The sequence below is a fragment of the Corapipo altera genome, unplaced genomic scaffold, assembly GCF_003945725.1.
Source record: "Corapipo altera isolate COAL_440 unplaced genomic scaffold, ASM394572v1 48, whole genome shotgun sequence".
Taxonomy (NCBI): domain Eukaryota; kingdom Metazoa; phylum Chordata; class Aves; order Passeriformes; family Pipridae; genus Corapipo; species Corapipo altera.
In genome coordinates, this window is record NW_020884931.1 from 981111 (window position 1) to 1004561 (window position 23451).

General features: G+C 38.2%; 1 protein-coding gene across 30 annotated transcripts in view; it reads left to right on the plus strand.

The window, feature by feature from the left end:
- The first annotated feature begins 2519 nt into the window (after positions 1-2519).
- NRXN1 (neurexin 1) overlaps positions 2520-23451 on the plus strand; it is a 706226-nt gene continuing 685294 nt past the window's right edge. For 15 of the 30 annotated variants that reach the window (XM_027659276.1, XM_027659316.1, XM_027659314.1 and 12 more), the window contains exon 1: positions 2520-4020. In XM_027659276.1, coding sequence (XP_027515077.1) covers positions 3282-4020 — 739 coding nt within the window. In that variant the 5' untranslated portion in view covers positions 2520-3281. The remainder of the gene's footprint in view (positions 4021-23451) is intronic. The other 15 variants (XM_027659275.1, XM_027659284.1, XM_027659287.1 and 12 more) reach the window with 1 other exon arrangement.

The following is a 23451-nucleotide window of genomic DNA, read 5'->3' on the forward strand; positions in this document are numbered from 1 at the left end:
TGTGTGTGTGTGTGTGTGTGTGTGTATGAGTGAGGGGGAAGGCAGGCGCCGCAGCCAGAGGCAGGCAGCGGGCAGGGATGCTCGCGAGGTGGGATCCCCGCGCGGCGGCTCTGCGCGGACACCTGTAGGGATCGCTCTGGCACGCAGGGCGGCCGCGCTCACACACTCACACACTCGCATTCACACGCGCGTCCTTGCCTGGCTCCCCCCACCCTCCCCGCCCCGGCAGACACCACGGGCTCCTCCTGGCACCCTCCTGCTCCTGCGCCCAGGAAGGGAGGCACAAAGCCCTTCCCTGATTCCCCCGTGCGCTCCCGCACAAGGACCGCGGGGACCCCGCGTCCCATCCCCGCGGCACCTCCCGCATTTCCTCCCCACCCGCCGCTTCCCCAGCCCAGCCCCAGCTACCTGGTAAGCCCCGTGAACGGGCACACACACACACACAGGCACACACACACACACACACACAGTCACACACACACACAGGCACACACACACACACACACACAGTCACACACACACACAGACACACACACACACAGACACACACACGCCGCGCCCCCTCCCCACGCATCCGCGCTCCACAAACCTACATGGAGCCTCCCCTTCCCCCACGCACTCCGGACCCCCTCACACACATCCTCCTCCCTCCATGTAATTTCTCACGCCGCGACCCCCCGGGCACGAACACCGTGTCTCACACCGCCGCCCCGCACCCGGCTCCCCGCACCCCCCACGCACCCTAAATCCGCTCCCCTCTCTCCACCTCCTTCCCCTCCGCCGCAGCGGGGCCCCGCCGCCGCCCGCACTTCCCCTCCCCGCCCTCGGTGCATCCACTCGTGCACATGGTGGCTCCCATTCGTGTCCAGCCCCGCGCCGGTGCGGAGGCCGCGGGCGGGTCCCCATCGCGCTCAGCCGGCAGCGGCCGCCGCCGCCCCGTCGGGCCGCGCAGGGCGGAGCTGTTCCGGGTGCTGAAGCGGGAGCGGCCGCTCGCCGGGTGCTGCAAGCGAGCGGAGCCCCTGCCCGCGGCCCCGCCGCGCCCGGAAAGGCGCTCTGGGGAGCGGAGCTGCGGGGGCTCCCGCCACGGGCCTTCCCGGGCACCGCGCTGTGCGGGGGAGCCGCCGGAAAATCCCTCGGCTGGTGGCCGCGGTGCGTGAAGTGGCTACTGCCGGGGGGCAGGGAGAGTGTGGGGGGAACTGCTGCTGGTGGCACAGCTGGCCTCTGCCCCCGAAGTTTGGGGGTTCTTCCGTCCTCCCTTTTGCTGCTTTTACCCGCCTCGCGTGTGACAAATAATAAAAATAATCGTGTTGACATTTAGAGGAATGAAATTAAATATAAAGAGAGAGTAGGAGGTGACTTAGCAGCTCTGAACGTGTCAGGTGCAGGCAGCTGAGGTGTGTGCCTGTTTTTAAAACATGTTTCTCCCTGGCAGGGTCATCTCTACCTCCTCTCCCCACACACAGAGACACACACACACACACAAACACACCAGCCCAGCACAGGGCTTGGCAGCAGCTCTGGACATGCTATTCTGCCTGCCTAAGTGCTGCTGGCAAAGAAATGTAAGGGAGTTGAAGGGGAAGTGGTGGGTGAGGGAGATGTTGGAGATCCTCTCCTCCATCAGGAGAGGTCTGCTAATACACAGCTTCCAGAAAAGATGTAGTGGCTTGGGGGAGAAAAACAGAGAGCAGAACCTCTCTGCTGAAATGCTTTCAATGTAGAGACCTCTTCAGAGGATGAGAGTGAACTGTGGCATCTATATAATTTTTTAAATGAGGAGTTGTTCTCTTAAATAAGGGCAGCTGAGTAAACGTACATAAAATACCGCAACCCATTTCAGAGGACTAACACCTGGGATTAGCTGATTTGCATAGTGAATAATGTCAACATCAGAACTGGCTTGAATTTGATTTTCCCTGCCATAACAGAGAATATCAACCCTAAAAGGAACCAGGTGGCAGAGAAAAAACGTGGTTTGAAATTTTCAAAAAGCTTTCTAAGAAACCATTGCAATTCTTCCTCACCCCATGAAAATAAACCAGTAGGTGTGCCAGGTACAGTGGTGGCTGTCAGTTCTTGCTAGGAGTCCACTTATTTTTTTGACCTGTATTGGAAACAACTGGAGCTGGGCTTAGTAGCTTCACAGGTGCTGGTGTTTCCATGAATAAATTACGATAAAATAAATTGCAGAATAAACACCACCTTTTCTGTTTAACATTGTTCTTGTAATAATAAAATATACCGCTGAAATATTTGGAAGTTTTGGAAAGGTAAGTAGTTTATGTATAGATTATACCATAAAAATGTAATCTAGTATAAGCATGTATGTTAAGATTTCGGTTTAGCACTGCAAGTTATTATAATTCCTCAGTAACTCCAAAATTACAGCAGCATTTTTCTAATGTCCAACAGCGGCTGAAATGAAAAAATAATCTCAAACATTCAATATCGATCAACTTTATGATTTGACATGTTACGAGTCATCATTTCTTATTATTCTGTTTCAATTCCTTGCAGATTAGAAACAAAAACAATAGAGGAAAATCACCCCCCTGGATCTTAGCCTTGGCCTTTTGCAAGCAAACAGAAGAAGAGCTGTCAGGCTTTGCATGTCAAGTAGCCACTCGGCTGTTTGACAGCTTCTGGGTTTCAGCCCCATTGGGATTGAGGCAGCTCAGGAAACCACGAGCGATGAGTCCTGTCATCTGCTGACGCTGCTCTAGCACCATGGCAGACGGTCTGTGATATGACAAGAGGATCCATGCTAGGGAGGCAGCGTTGGGATCAATAATTGGCTTCCTGGGAAACTACAGCTGGTGGAGAGGATGTAAAAAGAGGTGCGCACATGCCAGGATATTGCTACAGCCTTGCAGAGCTGGTGGATCCACTTGGAGGAGAGTTTTGCCACTGATCTTGGTTTTTCTCCAGGTTTGGTAATGTTGGCTTTGGGGAAAATTTCTGCTGACTCACCCACCCCTGGACACCCTTTGCGGAGCCCAGCCGACCAGTGAAGAGACCAAACGGCGCCTTACCCCCACTGTGGGTCCCCTCCAGTGACCCCTGGCACCATCTCGTGCCCAACCGCATCCCGTGGGGCACCTGCAGCCCCCCGCCCCGGGGAGTCTCCCACAGTGACCCCCGCACCCGGGGCGGGGGTGTGTGTGCCTGAACCTCCCAGCGCAGCCGGCGCCCAGCAAGATTTTACCCTGTCTGCCACCGGGGCCCCAGTGCTGCCCCCCGCCAGCCCTGCCGCCCCTCTCGCCCGCCCCAGGCCGCGCAGGATGGGGGCGGCGCTGGTGCGGCGTGGGGGCTGCCTGCTGCTCTGGCTGGCCTTACTGCTGGGCTGCTGGGCAGAGCTGGGCAGCGGGCTGGAGTTCCCAGGTGCGGAGGGCCAGTGGACCCGCTTCCCCAAGTGGAACGCCTGCTGCGAGAGTGAGATGAGCTTCAACATGAAGACACGCAGCTCCAGTGGGCTGGTGCTCTACTTTGATGATGAGGGCTTCTGCGACTTTCTGGAGCTCATCCTCACCCAGGGCGGGCGGCTACAGCTCAGCTTCTCCATCTTCTGTGCTGAGCCCGCCACTCTGCTCTCGGACACGGCGGTCAACGACAACCTCTGGCACTCTGTTGTCATCCGCCGCCACTTCAAGAACACGACGCTGATCATTGACCGAGCCGAGACCAAGTGGGTGGAGGTGAAGTCCAAACGGCGGGACATGACTGTCTTTAGCGGGCTCTTCTTAGGGGGGCTCCCGCCGGAGCTGCGGTCGGCAACGCTAAAGCTGACACTGTCCTCTGTCAAGGACCGGGAGCCCTTCAAGGGCTGGATAACAGACGTCCGGGTCAACTACACGCAGGCGTCACCGGTGGAGAGCCAGGAGGTGCGGCTGGATGACGAGCAGAGCCGCCTGTGTGCCAGGGAGGACGTCTGCCTCAACGGGGGCGTCTGCTCGGTGCTCAATGACCAGGCCGTCTGTGACTGCTCCCAAACGGGCTTTCGAGGGAAGGACTGCAGTGAAGGTAAGGTGCCATTTCAGTTCGCCCCACCGCCCCCCTCCCCATCACTCCATGGAGGGGACGGGTAGGAGGCCAGGCCTGCATGAAGTTTCATCTGTACGAGTGGATCTTCTTCCCTCCCCTCCCTTTCCATCATGTCCCTGGCTCCCCTCTTCCCCACCTTCTCCTCCCCGTCTTCCACGTGTCTCTGTGGCCAACCATGGTGCCATCACTCTTCTGTTTTCTGAGAGGCTGGGTGAGAGAAGGAAGAGGAGCAGGATGTTATTTGAATGTCCTTCGGGGATGAGGGGGGATTTGGGGTTGTTCTGGGCAAAGGGAAGATGGGTCCTGGATACCAGATGTCTCCTGGGTGGGAGGGGGTGGTTGGCATCACACTTGGCAGGAGTTGAAGGAGGGGATGGGCATGCTTATCACAAGCAGCTTGTGGTAATTAGTTTGGGGAACAGGGAAAGCAGTTCTGGGGATAATTTTACTGGATTAAGTGCAAAGATGACCTGGGTTTGGTTTTGTAGGGTAGAGGAGACCCAGAGTCCACTTCGTATTTGATATTTGCCTCTGCTATGTCATTGAAATAAAAATCAGTGATTTATTTGTGAATTCCTGAAATTGTTGCTGGGTAGAGGGGGATTAAACAGAAGGTTATGTTTTTACATGGATGTGAATGGTACTGCTTTACTTTACAATGTATTTAGCAATTCACCATACCAGAAGACAGGGAGAATGCAAAAGAGCAAGGGGGAAGTACATACTTCAAGACCACAGTATTACTGAATAGTTTTACTAAGGAAGAGGGAGCTTAGAAAAATAGCAGTTTCCTGAATCCCATCTACAAATAAATCACTGGGTAAAATATGATTCATATTCAGTGCCCATTGTTTTTGGCAAATGGAAGGAATGTGAGCATTTACTTTGCAGATGCATGCAGGACTCTTGTTTTTATTATTTTGTTAGTAAATGTACCATTGCTTGCAGCTCCCTAAGCATAGAAATTACATAGACTGTGTACCTAGAACAGGACGTAAAGATGTATGAATGAAATAAGAGCACATGTACCGAGGGAAAATATAATCATCATGTCAAAATTGGAGAACAAAAACCTAAGTTTAAAATGTAAAATATAAATATAAATAAGATATTATCAAGGCCAAATTAAGATCTTCACTGAGTGGCTGCATGACATTTATGGCTGAATAATTTGCCTTTAGCATTTCTATCAGATTTCACTTATTATAAGAAAGAAAACATCATTTGTGACTGTGTTTTATTATGTAACACCTTCTGTCCTTAGTGTCAATATTCAAAACACTACAGTCATTCTGCATCCTTTTACTTTATCAGTTGTTTATCTCTCATCTGCCATTTGTAAAAAATTCAAACCCTATTAATATTTAAAATAATTCTAATAAGAGCAAATGGTAGTTTCAAAAAATAAGGCATTTGTACTTTCAATTGCACCCATTCCCAGAAACTGTAAAATGTAATGTCTTTTGTAGTAGGTAGATCATCTTACTGGATTTAGTATTTGGATGTCAATTTTTAATATATGATACTACATAATATACAAGTGTGTGTACAATATTGAGTTGTCTTAGTTGGACCTAAAAACCAAAAAGAAAATTATAGAGGTGTAGCAGCTTCATTAAAGCAACAATTAAATGCTATTATACCTTTACATGCCCTTTACACTAAAACATAGTTTATTTATTTGAAGTTATTTTGAACATATTATATTTATATAAAAATGTTCACATAATTGCATGTAACATAAATCAGATAAATTCTTACCTTTACATAATAATAGGTTTAATATCCATTTTTAAGGAACATTTTTATGTTTAGACTGAATGTTAGTGAAATACATATTTTTATATTTTTTTATATATATATTTATATATATACATATACATATATATATATATATATATATATAAACTCTATGGAGCTTTTAAGAAGATGACCCTCAAAATAATATTTAGAATCCCCCAAAATTAAGGTAAAATGCTGACTTCATTTAAATACTGGTGGGTTTACAATTGACCTCAGGAGGATCAAAATTCTCCTCACAGGTCCCTTGATCACTAAGAAGCCTTATAAAATAATAGCAAGACTTATAATTTTGGCATATTCTCTCAACAAAGGATCATAAAGTATTCAGATTCTGATTTCATTTGGAACAGGAGACAACATTTCCCCTGCTAACAGTATAAATGGAACTGGTCCTATGGTTTATATTTGTTGATTGATAAAAGATAGTAGCTGAAATTTCCATTGGTCAGGTTTTGATGAAGGGAATAGAAGCTACTTATATATACTACTAAAGATATTGAACTATTATAAATTATTTAATATTCTAAGAAATAGAAAAGGCAGAAGGATAAGTAAAGCCTTTATATCTACCAAGAAAGAAACTCTGGCTACTGCTTAGTCCTTTGTAGCCAACAGAGAAATTAGGCTGTTGTGCTTTGATCTTTTGTTCCCAGAACGTGTAAATTTTCCACAAACCTTGGCAAGAGATTGCCGTTTCTAGAGGATCATCTCAGACATCTCACGCAATTATCTGGAGGGGTCTTTTGAGTTTTCACACTTACCCTTGTTTTGCTTTTTGTTTAAAAATGGTTTAGATTTTATCTGAAATTCTAGCCAGGTGTCCTAGTTGGTACCTTTTCTTTAAAGGTGAAAGATGGTCACTAAATTCGATATTCCTTGGATTTATTTTTTTTTTCTTGGATTTATTGTGGTTTTGTATCTCTGCAGTCTGGTAAGACACAGAGTCTCACAGTGTAATGAGGAGGACTTCAGGAATCAATATCAACAACAATAAAGAAAACCTTTTCAGAATTTTCTATCCTGACTTGCATGTTTGAAAGTTTAGAAATAATAGATTTACAATCAAAATTTCAAGTCTTAGGATGCCATTTTGGATACAAGTTCAGTTATTTTCAGGAGAAAATCTGTTTGTTCTTTTTTTTAGATTTTCATCTTTGAAAATCTCATTAATGTTTCCTGCAGTAATTTTTTTCTTATAAGAATGAAGTTCCACCAAGTTAGGTTTTCTTCCAAATACATAATAATGTAAATTATTTCCAGTAGGCTTAACTGGTTTTGTACCTGTCTAAATCAGGAGTAGCTTCATTTATGCTTTTTGAACTACACCAGTAAGAACAGTGCAAGCTAGGAAAGAACCACTCACTCATACCCTTTGTTCAAATAGGATCTAAATTCTCTTCAATGGGATCTTTGGCATAAATCACAGAAAAAGGACTGGAGTTTTGCCTAAATGTCAAGGATGTGCAGTCCACAGCAGAGAAAATTATGCTCTGTAGCAGTTCTGTTGTCGATGAGTCCATGAGTAAAAATGCTACAGGTGTCCTTTAAAAGAGATGATAAAATCTCTAGTACTGAAGAAGGCAAGGGAATATTATTTCACATAATAATAGTAGCTCAATAGAAGGAAAAATAAAGCTATAATAAATTTTATTAGGAATAAGACTAGCATTGAAAAAAACCCTAATTGCCATATCAATTTTCTGATAGTTTTTTGACACACGTTGCAATATATTCAGTGAAAATTATAAGATTTCCTGAAATTACTCAAATTGGTATGTCTTGATTCTATGATAGGGAGAGCTGTTTATTAAAAAGACAGATCTTTCAAGTCAGATTTTTAGTGAATTAAGTCAAGGTCCTAGAAAGTGAGGAGAATACCGTATTCATATCAATGAACCTCCACCTTCCTTTTCTAACTTTGCTCCTTACACTAAAATTTCAAAACAAAACCCTCCTTTTTTGCATATTAAATTAGTAAAATAGTGACCTTTTGACTTTAAACAAAAAAAAAAGGGTATAATTTTCATTTCATCCTCATTTATATAAAAATGGCCTTGTCTGGTATCCTGTCTGAGAAAATAAGCAGATACCTCTAAAAGAAGTAGTAAAATACACATGATTTGATTTGGAGAAATTTTCTCACTGATGCTAAGTTCTTGTCACTCCATGTCCTTCTGCTTTTCTATATCTGTAATTGCTTGAAAAAATTGCACACAGGATCATTTATTTTTTTAAAATATAGCTTGCCTACTTGCCTCAATACTAGTATGCTATAGAGACAATTGCTCAGTGAATTCAAAGTATTCCTGTTTTGAACATGTTTTATTTTAACTGTTCTACTGAGTTTCTGGTTCATGAGAAAAATGAGGACTGTTCATGCAGCTATTCACTGTAAGAGATACTCTTCCTTGTCAGATATTCAGAAGTTGATGCCAGCTATGGGTTGAACTGTGAAAGTGATTTTTGAGAAGCAAGTTCCAGATGTCTCTGGCTAGCCAGCATTTAGATTTGTTTGTTTGGGTTCTGAATATATTACATCAGTCTTTGTTGTGCATATTTCCTTTTTCACGTTAACTTTTTAAAAAGTCATCCAATATTTATATGTCTTTGAAATTTTTCATATTTTAATCCATTTAATTCTCTTATACCATGAATGAAACATTTAAACTTCTTTTGGCATTAATTATCTTTTGCAAGATACATGTTTGAGTGAGGCGCTGTTGAACTCGTTGCCTATAGTCAGTCTTATCAGAGTAGTCACCATGGTCTTTATTCTTCTTGAATAGTTAGATAAATATACTTTGGGGTAGTAAATACTGTGAATAAAACTTTCCTTTTGATTTACACGTCAGAATTTTTACCTACACCGTGCATCTCTATTAAACAATCTGTATTCCTTCTGCATGCTGGATTTCTTGTTAGTGCCAATGGCCACTGGGGTGATGTTGATTTAGAAGGAGGGGTAGAAATCCACCAGAGATTGTGCTAAGCTTGTGTTGTATTTAGCAATTATGTAATTAATTTAACAATACATTGTTTCACTTTATTTAATATTTTTAAATGGTGACTTTGTTGTCAGAGTAGAATCTTGAGTGCAGGTAGTCAAGTGATCCAAAAGTCCTTCAGAACTATGTTAAACCTGTGCCCTTCACCTTTAGTCGTATGAAAACACAATCCTTATGTCAGTTTAAAGCACAATTTTGCGTCATTTTCATAATGCAATTTGATGTATTATTTTGTTTGCCAGGATTCAGCATTATAGGATATTGATTTCAATATCTACCTCATGTAAAATCACAGGAATTTAAATACTGTGTCACTGGTAATTAGGAGCTGGCAGTCTGTTTTCTATTATCTTCTAAGAAGGTTTCTTGTTGAGTATTACTAATCCTTTCAAAATGCTGATATTGAAATACTTCCAAAAGACCACGTACACATATAGCCTACATCTTGGTATCCCAGATCAATAATATTTTAATTAATGAGGTTGTTGCTTCCCTTTGTGCCTAGTTGAGGTGCCAGGTCCTTGTTAAGTCTATATTGTAAATTATAGAAAGCTAATATGCTAGAAGAATTTACATCTAGCACCATAGGACCTTGTGTCAGATTGGTCATATTAATTCAGAACTTCAAAAGAATATTTTAAAAATGTTTATATTTTAATGTTACTACACTTCAAGGCTCACAGGCATTTTTGACCAAATATGCTTGATCTTTTGTCTCAGCTGCAGGTTGAGCTCCCTAGGAGTCTTTTAACAGTAAATGCTAGCCAAGGAGTTGTGGGAAAACATTTGGATTCCAAAACATATAATTTTATCCCATCATCATTACCGACCTGATGGATAGGAATGGGGAAACATCCTGGCAATTAAAACCAGTGCCTGATAAAAATAGCTTTATGTAGAGGCTAACATTAACATATGCAGCTTGAAGGGGTTATGTTTCTTTTAATAAACTTATTAAAATAGGTTGGTAATTTAAAACAAAAAGGTTCATCTATCTCTCTTGGTGAATTTAATATGATGTTTTATCTTCCATAAAGCTTGATGTTCCTTTCAGCAAATATGAAACCATACCAGCTTCTGGAAAAATGCTTTGTCTGATCTATTGCTCTGTAGATGAAAGTTGTGTACCTTCATAAACACATGATTTTACAGAATAGTGAACAGCATTTTGAGGTGTTGCATACCTTTTTGTACCTGAGGAGTAAATTATAAAGACTGAAGTATACTTCTTTCAGGGAATGATTTGGTAGAACATTGCAGCAAAATACTTTTACCTGTGTTATATGTAGAATTGACTAGCAAAGTTAGGATATGTAATACTTTGATGCCTTTATTTAGTTCTACGCTGACCCAGGATCATAATTTAATCTTTTGCAAAAGATGTGCACTTTCATTGAATGACAGTTTCTCTTTCTGTACTGTGGTGATGGTATCTGAGAGCATCATGAGCACTTTACTGGCCTGGATTATATTGTCAATTGCGCAGAACTCAACCTTGAAGCTCAGATGCTCTTCTGCCAAGCTAAAAAGTAGTTGTATGCAGTGAGTTCATGGTAATGTATAGCCATTCTCCTGGATCTTGGAGTAGAATCAGTAGAGTCAATGAGCACTTCAATGCACAAAATACCTGTGGTAACTAATGACCTAATGAAGTAGGGAAAAGCACGTGGTTTTGGTATGCCGTTGTTTCCTCAGTGACCCGAGCTGGTTCACACCGTTTCTCCAGTTTGTTTTCTCCGTCTGTGAAGTTAAACCAGTGACACTCCATACATGCTACTTTTGTACTGTAATTTTCCTGGTCATCAGGTACTTGAAAGATCAGAATTTCTGTTAGAGATCTAGTAGGGGAAGTCAAGACTTGAAGCTCCTTTTACTGTAGGTCAACCACTTTAGTCTACAGAACTGATACTTGTCAGTTGGCTTTGAAGTTGCTGACATTCCTACTGCCTATCCATAGCTGAGTGTTCAGAATAGTGTGGTTTTTCTTGTGTACAACTCGTCTGCCACTGCTTTCCATTGGTCTGACTAGACTTTGGAAATTATGTCAACTGCCAATCACATTTCCTTTGACAATTCAGCTCTTCTTATAGTCATAACAGTTCTCATCCTTTCCAACATTACACCTGTACAAAAGCCATCCTTATTACTGTTAAAAGATCTAAGGTTTAATGTCTGAGGATAGCGAAGAACTCTGGTTCCCAGTCAATGACTGTATAATTTTTTTAAAGTTTCATTTTCTTCCTTTTTCAGTGAGAAATCTGGGGGTGAAAGTGGGAGGTGGCCTCAGTCATGCCTGGTTTGAGCTTGTAAAGAAATGAGACAGGGGTATGCTGACAGCAAATCTATAAGAACAGGGTTATATGATAAGAATTGAGATTTCCTTAATTTTGTGGAGTGGATTATGAACCTAGAACTATTCAGCTAGCTCCTATTAAGCAGCAAACTTGGTGCCTTTTAGATAGCTCTAAAAAATGTGTTCTGTTTTCATTTTTCACTGGAGTCGATTTGAAGTCCCATTGACTCAAGTTTAGAATTAGGGCAAACCTGATAACCTGCTGATTCTGAATTTACATTCAAGTGGGAATATGAAAACAGAGAGATCTAGGGCAAATTAAATAACCTGCTGATTTTGACTGTAGTATTCTTCTGGGAATATCTATGGAGAAAATGCTTTCATAAATTCTGATATTTATTACCATCATCATCTTCATGATTATAATTATTCATTAGTTTAATATGTGCCTTATGAACCATGATGAAAGAGTAAAGCTATATGACTAATTTTGTCTTATACTTAAGACACTGTAATTTGAGGAAAAATCTGTTTTACAAAAAAAAAATGGATGTTGTATTCACTAGAATCACTTTTAGGAGTTGCTGCTACTACAAACTGTGAAACACTGTATTTTACTTATGTAGGTGTTACGTACTAACAATGCTATGCAGGTGTGCAAGTTGCAGATTCCTTTTAGACTGTGCCTCATTGCACAAGGTCTTGAAATGAGAAGGTTTGACTTTTTGGTGATTTTTGTCTAGAGAAAGGGCTTTGTGTTGCTCAAGGCAGAGAAACTAGATTGGTGCTTCTCACAGTGCTGTCTGTTTGTAATTAAGGGAATGCATACAGCCTTTGAGGAGGTCACTGACATTGCACTATGCAATTGAAGATGCATGTCACAGTTCCAAAGTTTCTGAATTACATCTTAATTTCTGATACAGAATGACCTTCATGTTGGTCTTCTTTCTCTTCTGTGCTTTTTAGCTTTAACAAAAGATTTTTTAAAAATGACACTTCTGTCAAAGGAGGTATTTCTGTTGGGAAATGACTCCTTGAGAAAGATTGCACGTATATATTATAAATTATATGTACTTTCTTTTGAAGAAGTATATGGAAAATCACAAAATCAGTTGAGTAGACATGGGGTAAAGTTCTGTATCTCAATAATGCAATTTTCTTTAGAAGCTTGTCCTGACTCTGTTTCTAAAGGTGTCAATAGAAATGTTCACACACACACGCACGCACACATCAGCATTTATACAATGGGTGTTTGGGGCACAACCATGATGAATAGCTTTAGGATGAATTATGATCTTGTGATGCAAAGATTATATTAATTATTAACAAAAATGTGTGAATTGGGCCCTATTACTAGGGGGAAAAAAAGTGCTCTTCAACTCTCTTAAGAAAGATGTTATATTTCCCCATTCTATATCATGCAGGAGTGAGAAAAGTGATTTAAAAAAGTTTGGATTCCACTGATTATTGCTCAGCAACAGGCTTTCATTTTACATTTGTAAAATTATTTGTACATTTTACATTTGTAAAATCAGACTCTTAACCTGTAAGGTCCAGGGGCAGAAGTCAGAGAGGCCAGTGAGACACTGCATCTTCTTCCCAGACTACACACACTGCTATGTGTAAGCACAATGATTTTCAGTAATAGAACTTTTTACCTGCTCTTGTTGCAAATCCACTGACAACCACATTCATGTTTACATCCAGAGATTTTATCTAGTCTCTTATCATTGACTGGATCCCATTTTCTTTAGTGTCACTGGAATCTTTAAAAAGCAGACTCTTTCTTGCACACTATAAGTACCTACATCATTCAAGTTTGCTACTCAGTCCCGTATTACCCATTGTGATACTGTGAGTCATGATGGTGGGTTTTGTAAATCTTAAACCATGAAAGCATGCACAGTGATGCAAGTGAATAAAATTTCCTTCCAATTTGTTCACTATTAAAAAAAAAAAGGAAAACAAACATAAACATATCCATTGCAATATAAGTTAATGGCACCACAGAATTCAGAAGCAAAGATGCCTTCATTGAGTGGTGACTTTCATCCTTTTTTTCTTGCTTGTGTTTAAGCATAGAATTTGTCTCTCCATTTTATTCACATTTGCATTAAAAAATAATAAAAAGCAGTTAGTGATGCTGTATCTATTGTGATAATGGCATACCTAATTCAAAAAGTATGCCTCTAAGAGCTTAGTAATATTTAGTTCTTTTGATGTTTTACTTTAATATGGGATTATTGGTCCTTGCATAGCCTAAATATATCAAGTGAGCTGAGTACAGGTTTCCATGTTACTCAACTTTGCTCTTCCTTAGTTCCCTCATCAGAAATTTGAAATCAAAAGATACTGTGCAATTTCAATTTCATCTGTTTCTGGGTATCCATTACGAAATAATGTTTAATTACATGATCATATAGCACTTTATCCTCAAGCTTACTGCCTCGTTCAGTACATAGGCTGATAATAAGTTCTTCAATATTTTGTTTTCTCCTTGCTGTTCAGTTTGTAGCCCTGAACCTTATTTATCATCCCTATTCAAATCAGCTCTGAAGAGAAATTAGTAATTTTTCCCTGGGCTTTTCTAAGGTTTTCATAGCGACATCTGAGCTGCTATGGAAATATTAATAATTACACAATGCCCATGTAAGATGACAGATGCTATTAACCCCTTCGTAGAGGAGAACTGAGGCAAACAAGACTGCAGGTAAAAACATTCACTGAGTGCCCATCTGAAGTTTTTCTGATTACTTCATATATAATACCACATACTTTAAGCATCCACTATAACTTCAAAGTACAGCTTTCCCTGCCTTCAGATTAGAGATCTGAGTGATCAGCACTGCGTATTCTGGGATATTCAGCACGGCACACTCTCCAAAGGTGCAAATATCCTGAACAACATTAGGGATGACCACCCAGAAAATGCCTGTCTTTAAAAACCTGACCAAAATCACATGGTATTTTTAGGAGAGAAGGGGACAGAATATATTTTTTCCACACAGCATTCACCTCTCCTTGCTATGAGGTACACCCCACTCCTTTTCAGCAAAGTTTCGTATACTGCAGGGGCAAGTGCACTGCTCATTGCCACAAGAGCTTTCTTTGTTACTCGGTCATTACTTATTGCTAAGAATAGTCCTGTGTACAGATGAAGTGAAGGAAGCTCTGGAGACAATTGCATTAAACTGTGTAATTAAAGGCTATATCTTACCCTATATGAATAAAGTAGATGGATCTAAGTTGTGTAAGAAGCCTTATGTCTCAGAGCTGCTATTTTTGCCTTTGCTGCCCAAAGAACATTCTTTTAAGATAGTAAAATAGTCAGTGTGTATAATTTTTTTTAGATTTTAAAAACTTAATTCCCACACAGACATCTCAGCCCCAGCCATTGTGCTTTCTGCACTTGAATGAGGAAGCTCCCTTTCCTCAGGGCCCACTCCCAGCAGGGAAGTTGCTGTTGAATTGACACTTTCCCTGGTCCAAAACTGGGTAAGCTGGACCTAGCATAGGCTACAGAGACCAAGAAGACCTGCTGAGGCTGAAGTTAACACAGTCTTTCAGGAGCTGACTAGTACAATCCAAGACATCTCCACTAATGCTGTACAAACGTATTTTTGAGAAAATTTGCAACTTGAACAGATTGTGGTGGGCTTTCAAGGGGTTGACAAAAGGCTCGAACATGAAAGTCAAGTTACTCCTGCCCAAATGTTTTTTATATTTCTGCTTCAAAATAAGACTGAAGTCAAAAGGAATCAGAATGGAAATTAAAGTTACTTAGAGTTCCCTTGGGGAGATACTACTGCTAGCATAAATGTCAGGTTTTCAGCTGAGAATTTTTGTGACTAGATAAAATATATTTTTTTAAGACTGAAAAAAAGAAACAAAAGACTTGGACAAAATTGTTTCAGTAAATTTCAGAACCATTTTTTCCAGTGAATTGAGTTTTTAAAATAAAATATAGGCATGGTATTTGCACATCTGCTTATCAGTGTTGCCATTAAAGTTCCTTAAAATTATTTCTTAAACTCTTCCTGTAAAAATTGTATATAAGGAATAGTATAGCCACAGTACAATATTCTGTAGACAAGACACAGAAATGCAGTGTTTGTCTTTGATGTGAGCAGCCAATATTTTTAAGACACTTATGTCTTTATAAGAGCTACATTTATTAATGTTCCAGGTCCTTTGAACACACCCTTATTATTGTTCTCCTTATGCAGAGATGTTTACTTTCTCTATGTACAGAACTAGTTTCTCTTTCTTTCCCTGCATGTTAAAAAAAAAATTATGAAGATAAAAAATATTTATCTTCCCTTTTTCTTTCTATGATTTATATATGTTATACTATGTCCTATTTACCTAGACAGAAGACAAATAAGAATCTTTTAGGGCAGGAGGTAAAAAATTCCCAGTGAACTTTTTTATGATCACTTAATTCACAGATGGTCCCACTGTATTTATTTGGATTATTTGTATGAATAATTTTATCCCCTTGATCCACAGTATAAACTAATGTGTGTACTAGTATGCTGCAGATAACGATACTTATTTTAATAATACAATATGGCTATTTAAAAGCATATGATTATCCTATATGTTACCTCATGGTATTTAATCATCTAGTGACATTTTAAGGAATATTAAATGTTATTACTCCCACTGATTTAAATGGGACTAAATGTGTTAGAATGAATAGAAAATTTTTTAAAATAAAAAAAGTGCAATGATCAAAAGAAGAATTTAAAATTGTGGTTTGACCATAATCAGATACAAGCTAAACTGCAGAATCATAGACAACCAATCTATATTTACAATTTTTGGAGATAACTATTCATGGCTTTACATATCATAAATGTCATACCTAGTATGTAATCTAATTAGATTCAGCTTTAGAAATACCTTTTTTAATGCATAATGATGAATTTAACTCAGATGTCTGTATGCATATAAATTGTCTTCAAGCTCAACGTATGTGTCATTTACCACCTTTACTGCATTTCCTAGAAAAGAATTGTAGTGCTATTTCTTTAGGAAAGCTTAAATTCTGCAGCAAAATAGTACCAGTCAGAAATCCAAGTCCTATGTAACATCCCTAAAGGCTGTTTTTTGCTAAGCAATGAAGGGAGTATAATTTAATACAGTCTGATTTTACTGTCATTTAAAATATGTCCCTAGCTCAGCAGTGCTGTTCTGCAAACTTTTTTTTTTTTTTTTGAAATATAGAAGATATATACAAAGAGTGAAAGAAAAGTTTAATAGACTAATGGGACCATAGCATATCAATAAAAATGTATTGACACTTCGATCACCATTAAATCTACTACCTGCACTTAGCAGACTTCTCAAAATATTAGTTTCTGTGATTGTTTACAGCATTCATGCATTTCATAAACAAGCTAAAAATGCTTCTCAATTTAATAAGTATATAGAAAACAACTTGTCCTAAATGTAACTTTACGAAGACTCTTCAATTAAAAAAAAAAAAAAAAAATTAAAAGCAATACTTCTGTTATTAACAAGAGGTATCTCTATTTTACAATTGTTTAAGTGTTATCTCTGGGATTTATAACAGTAAGATTGAAAATTAGGTAGTCTTCAGTATCTTTTAAATTGATGCAAATATTATTTTATATTAGAAATTTTCATTTCTAACAGCAAATGAAGCTGACTGCTCTAAGTGAAACAATATGGCCACTGCAGCTAAAGTTAATTCTCTCTCACATCTACCCCTAACACATGGGAAACTATGCTGCAGCTTGGTCCTGCCACAAGGGTTTGGGTAAAGAGAAATAATTCTCTAGGGAGGACTTGGCTAAATTCAGATTGTTTGGATAGAGCAGTTCCTCTGGCAATTCTACCAGTTGATCTAAAGGGGCAAACTGGAGTTTTCTGATAGCAGATATGCAGTAGCATAAGGGGAGCCAAGGTCTTTGCCCTCTCAGCTACAGGGGAAGTGAGCATGTGACTCTTGTCATGAGCATCTGACTCTTGAATTTCTGTCCATATAGCTGTGATTGATTCCTACAAGCATTATTTATCAATGTTTTGGCCAGAAAAAAAAAATTATTTCAGTGATTTGAAAAATATTTTCTCTCTTTTAAAAGGAGTCTGTTTTCAAAGCTATATAAGGTAAAACTTGTCTCTCAATATTCCTGGTAGCCTCACTATACTATATGTTAATAAAAATCATGAATTTTTTCAGTTGAATTTGGGAACTGGACCTCCATTTTCTGTAGCCCACTAGCATCACTTTTAAATCAAATCTTAGGAAACCTCTTAGTAACAAAATTTTCATAGCTGTCAAAAGTATTTTTGAGAGTTGCTTTCCTTTTTCCTACGTTCAAAACAGGTTCCTGCATTTATTAATTTTCTTTAAGTTTTTCAGCTGAATTTCAATATGACTTGGTGTTTTTTCTGACTTTATACAAAGGATAGCTTGAAAACTGTTGATAAAATAAGAGACTGGCGATGTTGTTGAAACAAACCTTTGGTAACCGAATAAATGATACCGGGAGAAGAGTGTAACAAAAATATCTGGAATTTTATTAGATATTACAGTAGTATATCATGCTCAGCCAAGTTGCAGTGAATTATTTGTCTCTGAATGTGTTGTGTACTGCCCGTGTCTAAAGGGTGTGCAACAGTCTCGCCACGAGTCTCATCCTCCACTTCTTACTGCAAGTTGTTCTTTCTGTTGGTTTTGTTTGATAAAAACTGCATGATACTTAACATACAACCAGCTGCAAGTTCTCCTCTGAAATGCTGGGTCCCTTCAGAAAATCATTTTAATTGTGATAGTGACCTTTGCTTCTAGGGTTTGCAACTGGGTTTTGTTTTGCAGAGTTGGCTGTGGTTAAGAAAAACTTATTGTGAAACAACCCTTTTTAGCTTTGTACCCAGATATTATTTCTTCTTTAGAAACTGGATCCTTCATAAATGATTACATCAGATGAATGGTAGACATCTGGAAGCATAAAATGGAAAAATAAAAAAAAAAGAGATGAAGAACTGAGAAGTAATTAAGTACTGGAAATGGGATTTGGAATTGCTATTTTATTTTCACTATTCTATTACAAGTTCTTTATATATCTCAAGTATTTAATCTTCCTCACAGTTTTTCATCCATAAAATAAGGTCAATAATATTCACTGCCTTCTTACCATTCCCTGTCTGTTTTGTTTAGTGGTGTCTGAGATTTCAGAGCATATTTTACTATATTCCTACCAATATCTCCTACAAGAGATGATGATCTAACTTATGGTTTTAGAAGTTACATATTATATACAATATTGAGCTGTAGTTAAGATGCAAACATTGGAGCAAAAGTAATGAATAAATTATTGTAACTTAGAGTATTCCAGATTGCTTTAGGGGCAACTAAATTCCTGATGTATTCATACATATTCTTTATAAACAAATGTTCTGCTTTGGAATAACCAATTTGTGTCTGATTTGTGGCTTATTTCTCAAAGCATGACATGGCAACGGGATCTGTTAAAAAGATTAGTGTATACTTGAGTAAAAAGATGTTTATTTGTAAAGGGGTCCTTCAGAATTGTACCATCAAAAGATTTTTAGTTTTATCTCCTTTGCAAGTAAAAGCGAAGATGGTTTTTGGGAATGAACTGAAAACCTCCTAAAATATGTGTAAAATTGTATTTTATTAGGACAAATGTCAGCTGATAAGAATTTACTTAGGCATACTTCACTATAATGGTACTTGCTGATGGTATTGTTTGAAGGATTTTAGAGCTTTCCAGCAAAAAGTGTTTGCAAAATGTCATAAAATGTCCTTTGTAGTAACAAAAAGGTGCCAGGGGGAAACAGTGATTTTACTTAATACCTGGTTACGTAAAGGCTATTTTGAACAAAACAGACTGATTAGCTAGTAAAAAGGAAAAAAAACCACTTCCCTAAATTTCTAGCTTTTTGGTTCCTTTGCTACTAGGATTTTACCTACAAGCATAAGATGAATTCCTTCATCTGTATTTGAATTGATATGAAGATCTGATTTTCATCAATGTAACAGTGGGATGATTCTCCTTGGGCAGTCTTTGAAAGGAAGAGAATATTCTTTCTGATTTCAGAAATTTTTGGGTCAGGGGGTTTGGTTCTACCTCTGACTGCTTTAGCTCTCTTTCGGAGAAGTTAGTTATTATTGTTCATGAAAAATATATCCAAATTTTTTGCTTTTACTAACTCTTTATAGAACAGTTTATGCAGAAATAATTCTAAACTGATCTTTATATAATGAAATAATATTATAAAGGTCTCAAGTATATGTAGCTTAAATGACTTTAGCTATAACATTTGATACCATGAATGTCTCATGAGGGTATCTTTAGATAACAGTTAGTAGACTAACAAGTAATTCACTTATTTTTCATGAACCATGGTTAGATGTGTATAAAAGAATGGATAGACTGCTCAAATGACTATATGAAAACATGTAACTGGAACCGAACAGACAGTCCATTGTTTACCATTTAGATAAAATGACTAAATAGAGTGTGTGACACCTGTGTCAGAGAAGATAGTCACCTACTTAAGAATGCAAAATATGCAGGAAAAAGAACTGATTAAATGTATGTGAAAGGGAATCATAGATTGCATTCCAGTTCCTGGATTGTTAGATATCACCATATGCTAGATGGTCTTGCATAGCCACTGCTGTGCTACCTCCTTTTCATGGGTACATGTGCATAATACATTCAACTGGACTGCACAGCTAAGCAAGGCTAATAAATCGGATCACAAGAAAAGAGTGATTAAATAGAAGCTCTGTCTAATGACACAGACAAAATCCCAGAATGAGCAATCCACAGTGCTTACCCAATGTTCTCAATTTCAGTTTGATTTTAAGTAGAATGACAAGGGGTTTTGAGAAAGCAAAGCACTTTGGCTAAATGAAATGTCAGCAAGTTTATGATGGCATGGAGAATTCAGTCCTTTAATTCTGTGAGCGAGTGTACTGAACATGTAAACCCATAATCAAAGGGAGAAAAATATTATCTATCTGTCATAAATGTTTAATCATTTATGGCATACAAAAAGAAAAACAATAACAAATGGACTGGTTACTTAGTAGTGTTAAACAGATTACTGGTGTTTGAAATAATATGTTATCGAGTAGAACAATGCTGATATGTTTATTTTATCTTCAAAATCTTTTTATTCTGATAATTTAATTTCACTAAATAGTGAGGAAATATAGAGTCAGTAGCTTTGAAGACCATAATATTACTCTGCTCCATCCTCTGGAAAAAATAAATCTTTGTTATAATTTACACATGTACTCAAGCATATTTTTTAATAGAAAAAACCATAAACATAACAAGATTTTATGAGTTTTTCCAGGCACAGATATACTTATTCACCTCTCACGAGGTCTGTAGGAATTTGCTGACACTTTCTTTTGTACGTTTGGTTACCATACCAGCTCCAAGAAGCAATCTGCCACAACACACAGGTATTTCCTAATCGTGCTAAACTATGGCAGAATATATTAAAAGGTAAAACAGCATATCTTCTGTGGTTCATTGCCCGATTACGTTATGAGTACGTCATATTCCTTCTCATGTCTTTCATTTTCATAACTGTCTATGTTGCCACCATAGGATCACTGGAGGTAGGGTACGTACTTAATGGAATAGTTTATGCTGTATCTGATACACCATTCCTAGGCAAAAAAATGAATTACTCCTTTTTTGAGACAACTAGTAATCTCTTTCAAAATGCTGCATTCTCAAATTCTGTATTTTTTAAATCACTAGTAAGATTTGCATGTGCCAAAAACCTGTTGCTACCTTTGACTGGCTGTTTTCAATAATAGTCTTGGACAAAAATTACATGTTCAGTTTCCTTAATAGAAAATATATATTTCCTTTAGGGGAAACATATTGAAAGTAATGTTTCCTCTCTATTTAATCTATACTGCAAGGTTCTATTTCAGCAAATGATGACACAGCACTTTTTTATTTTTGGGGGGTGGGGAAAGACATGCATTTTTATTCTACTGAAACTGCTTGCCTGAAAAGAAAATGTTTGGAGTCTGTAGGAATGTATCAAGTTTTTTCTGTACCCTTGTCATAAAACAGTTTTTAGCAGACACTATTTATCAACAGAAATTTGGGAATATTTAGGTGATATTTAAGAGACAAGATTATATGTTTATTTAGGGTTTCCTTGTGCCTCCTTTAAAAAACTCTCAAAATACAAGTAGATTTCAAGCTGTGAAAAAGATAGTTGCATAGTCATTAGATTTGGGACTTTGAATTCTGATCTAGAGATTTTGTAAATTTCTTTAAGAATAATACCAAGTTGACAAGTGATAATTAAATCACACATCAGCAATGAAGAACATAAATTTCTGATTGTTTTATCTTGCCACAAACTCCACATCCTCTTCTCAGATCCACCGAGTAATAAATTGCACAGTGCAATTTCATTCAACAACTAACTTGAGATAGAATAAAATCCTAAAGGTTTTATACTTACCCATTAATTGATAATAACATGCTAAATTTCAGATATATCCATCCGTATCTATTTCAGATATATATTTGGGGACTGTATTTGATTTTTTAAATTCAGTCTTTTTAAATGTCAGTGGATGTAAGTGTCATACTCAATTTCTACCTGGATCTACTTTCTCATAAAAAGACTAACAGACTTGGTTTTATTTGCTCTAATCCCTATGCAAAGATGTTAAGGAGGATTAGGTTATTCTTGGGTGAAATATAATTTCATTGTATTTTTAGAAATTTTATTATATAAAAATCTTTCATGAGCTACCTGACTTAAACAGCATGACTGTCAAAACTTTCTAGGTATGCTCAGGAACAGATTTTTTTTCCTTAAGTCCTCTTAAGAGGTCGCATTCTCTCTGTGCCTGAAGTGAGCCTGAAGGACTTTTAGCTTGTGGTCCGAACTGTATTTGTAGTGCATTCAAAATATAAGAATTAATGGGTTAGTGGGTTCTGCACTAAATACCATTTTAGTATAAAATTTTCGTTGCATTCAAATCTAGGAAAATTTTGTCATTCACAAAATTTGTTTGTGGATTTGGTGGTATGGTTACACCCATTCTGATGCATGAGAGTTCTCTTGGATCAAATAATGATAAAAGCAATCTGACATCATTTGTGCCCCTTGTGATCTCAAATGCCTGAAAACTGTCTTAACTGTGGTTTGTATTTGCATTACTCCTTCTGGTACATGCCTGTGAAAGAAAGGGTTAACAAATAGAAGTTACCTAGCTTGCTGAGGGAATGTAAACACATTTTTTTATTCTTTCTTATCTCACCTAGATCTAGAGATAAGATCTATTTTTTTTAGGCTGTTTCCACAAGGACCTTGTTGATTTGTCTCTTTGGCGAAGAATAATTATTGTCCTGCACTTCTCTTTTTGACAAGCCAGAATATTTTTGTTTGAATTTGTGTTCCACTTACAGAGAAAAAGACTGTATTCAGAAGTATAATTACATATGAAAGGATTACAAATTATATAGAGTAAAGAATACTGAAAGGAGAATTCTTATACAATACATGTGAAATTGAAACAAGAACTTCATTTTGTGGAGCATTTCCTAATGAATATTATATGTCTGTGCTGTGAAAAGATAAAAATTGATATAACCAGTTGTATGAAAAAAAGAAAGAAGTATCTATTTCTTGTTATGGAGATACACCAGTCTTCTGAGTGACAAAATGAAGGACATATTTTAAGCTCATCGATTAAAGGTCAGTATAGAATCCAAGGAAAAGGAAAGAAATCTATCACTCAGGTGTACTCTTAAAAGCAGAAAAATAGGATACTTGCTTCTGTAAGAGATGAGATTGCTGGAAATGCAGTTCAAGAGCTCTCTGAGGGGTAAGACCTTCAAACTGGCCATTTCAATGAGTAGCCATTCTTGAGGAAATTATCAAGTAAACTAACCATATGGCCAGTCTGGAGCATGGGAAAAAATAGTAGTAAAGCAGCAGGATGCTGTTGGACTATATATTGTTTTACTCAGAACAGGTGCTTTCACATTATATTTAGGAAGTGTCCAAGAACTAATAACTGACAGCAATACTAAGGTCAGAATCTGATAGCAGCACTGACTGTATCTTATCTTGGGAAAGCTAGCTATAAGGTATCATTTTCCTAGAGGATATCCTGGAACTTAATCTCTGACTAGGTGAAGATTCTTCTATGCTTATTTGGCTCTCTATCAGCTGAAAAAGTGTCTCCCCCAATTCATATTTTTCTCTTCACTCTTCTATTCCCTTTACATTTCTGTTTTATTTTTGCATTCCTAT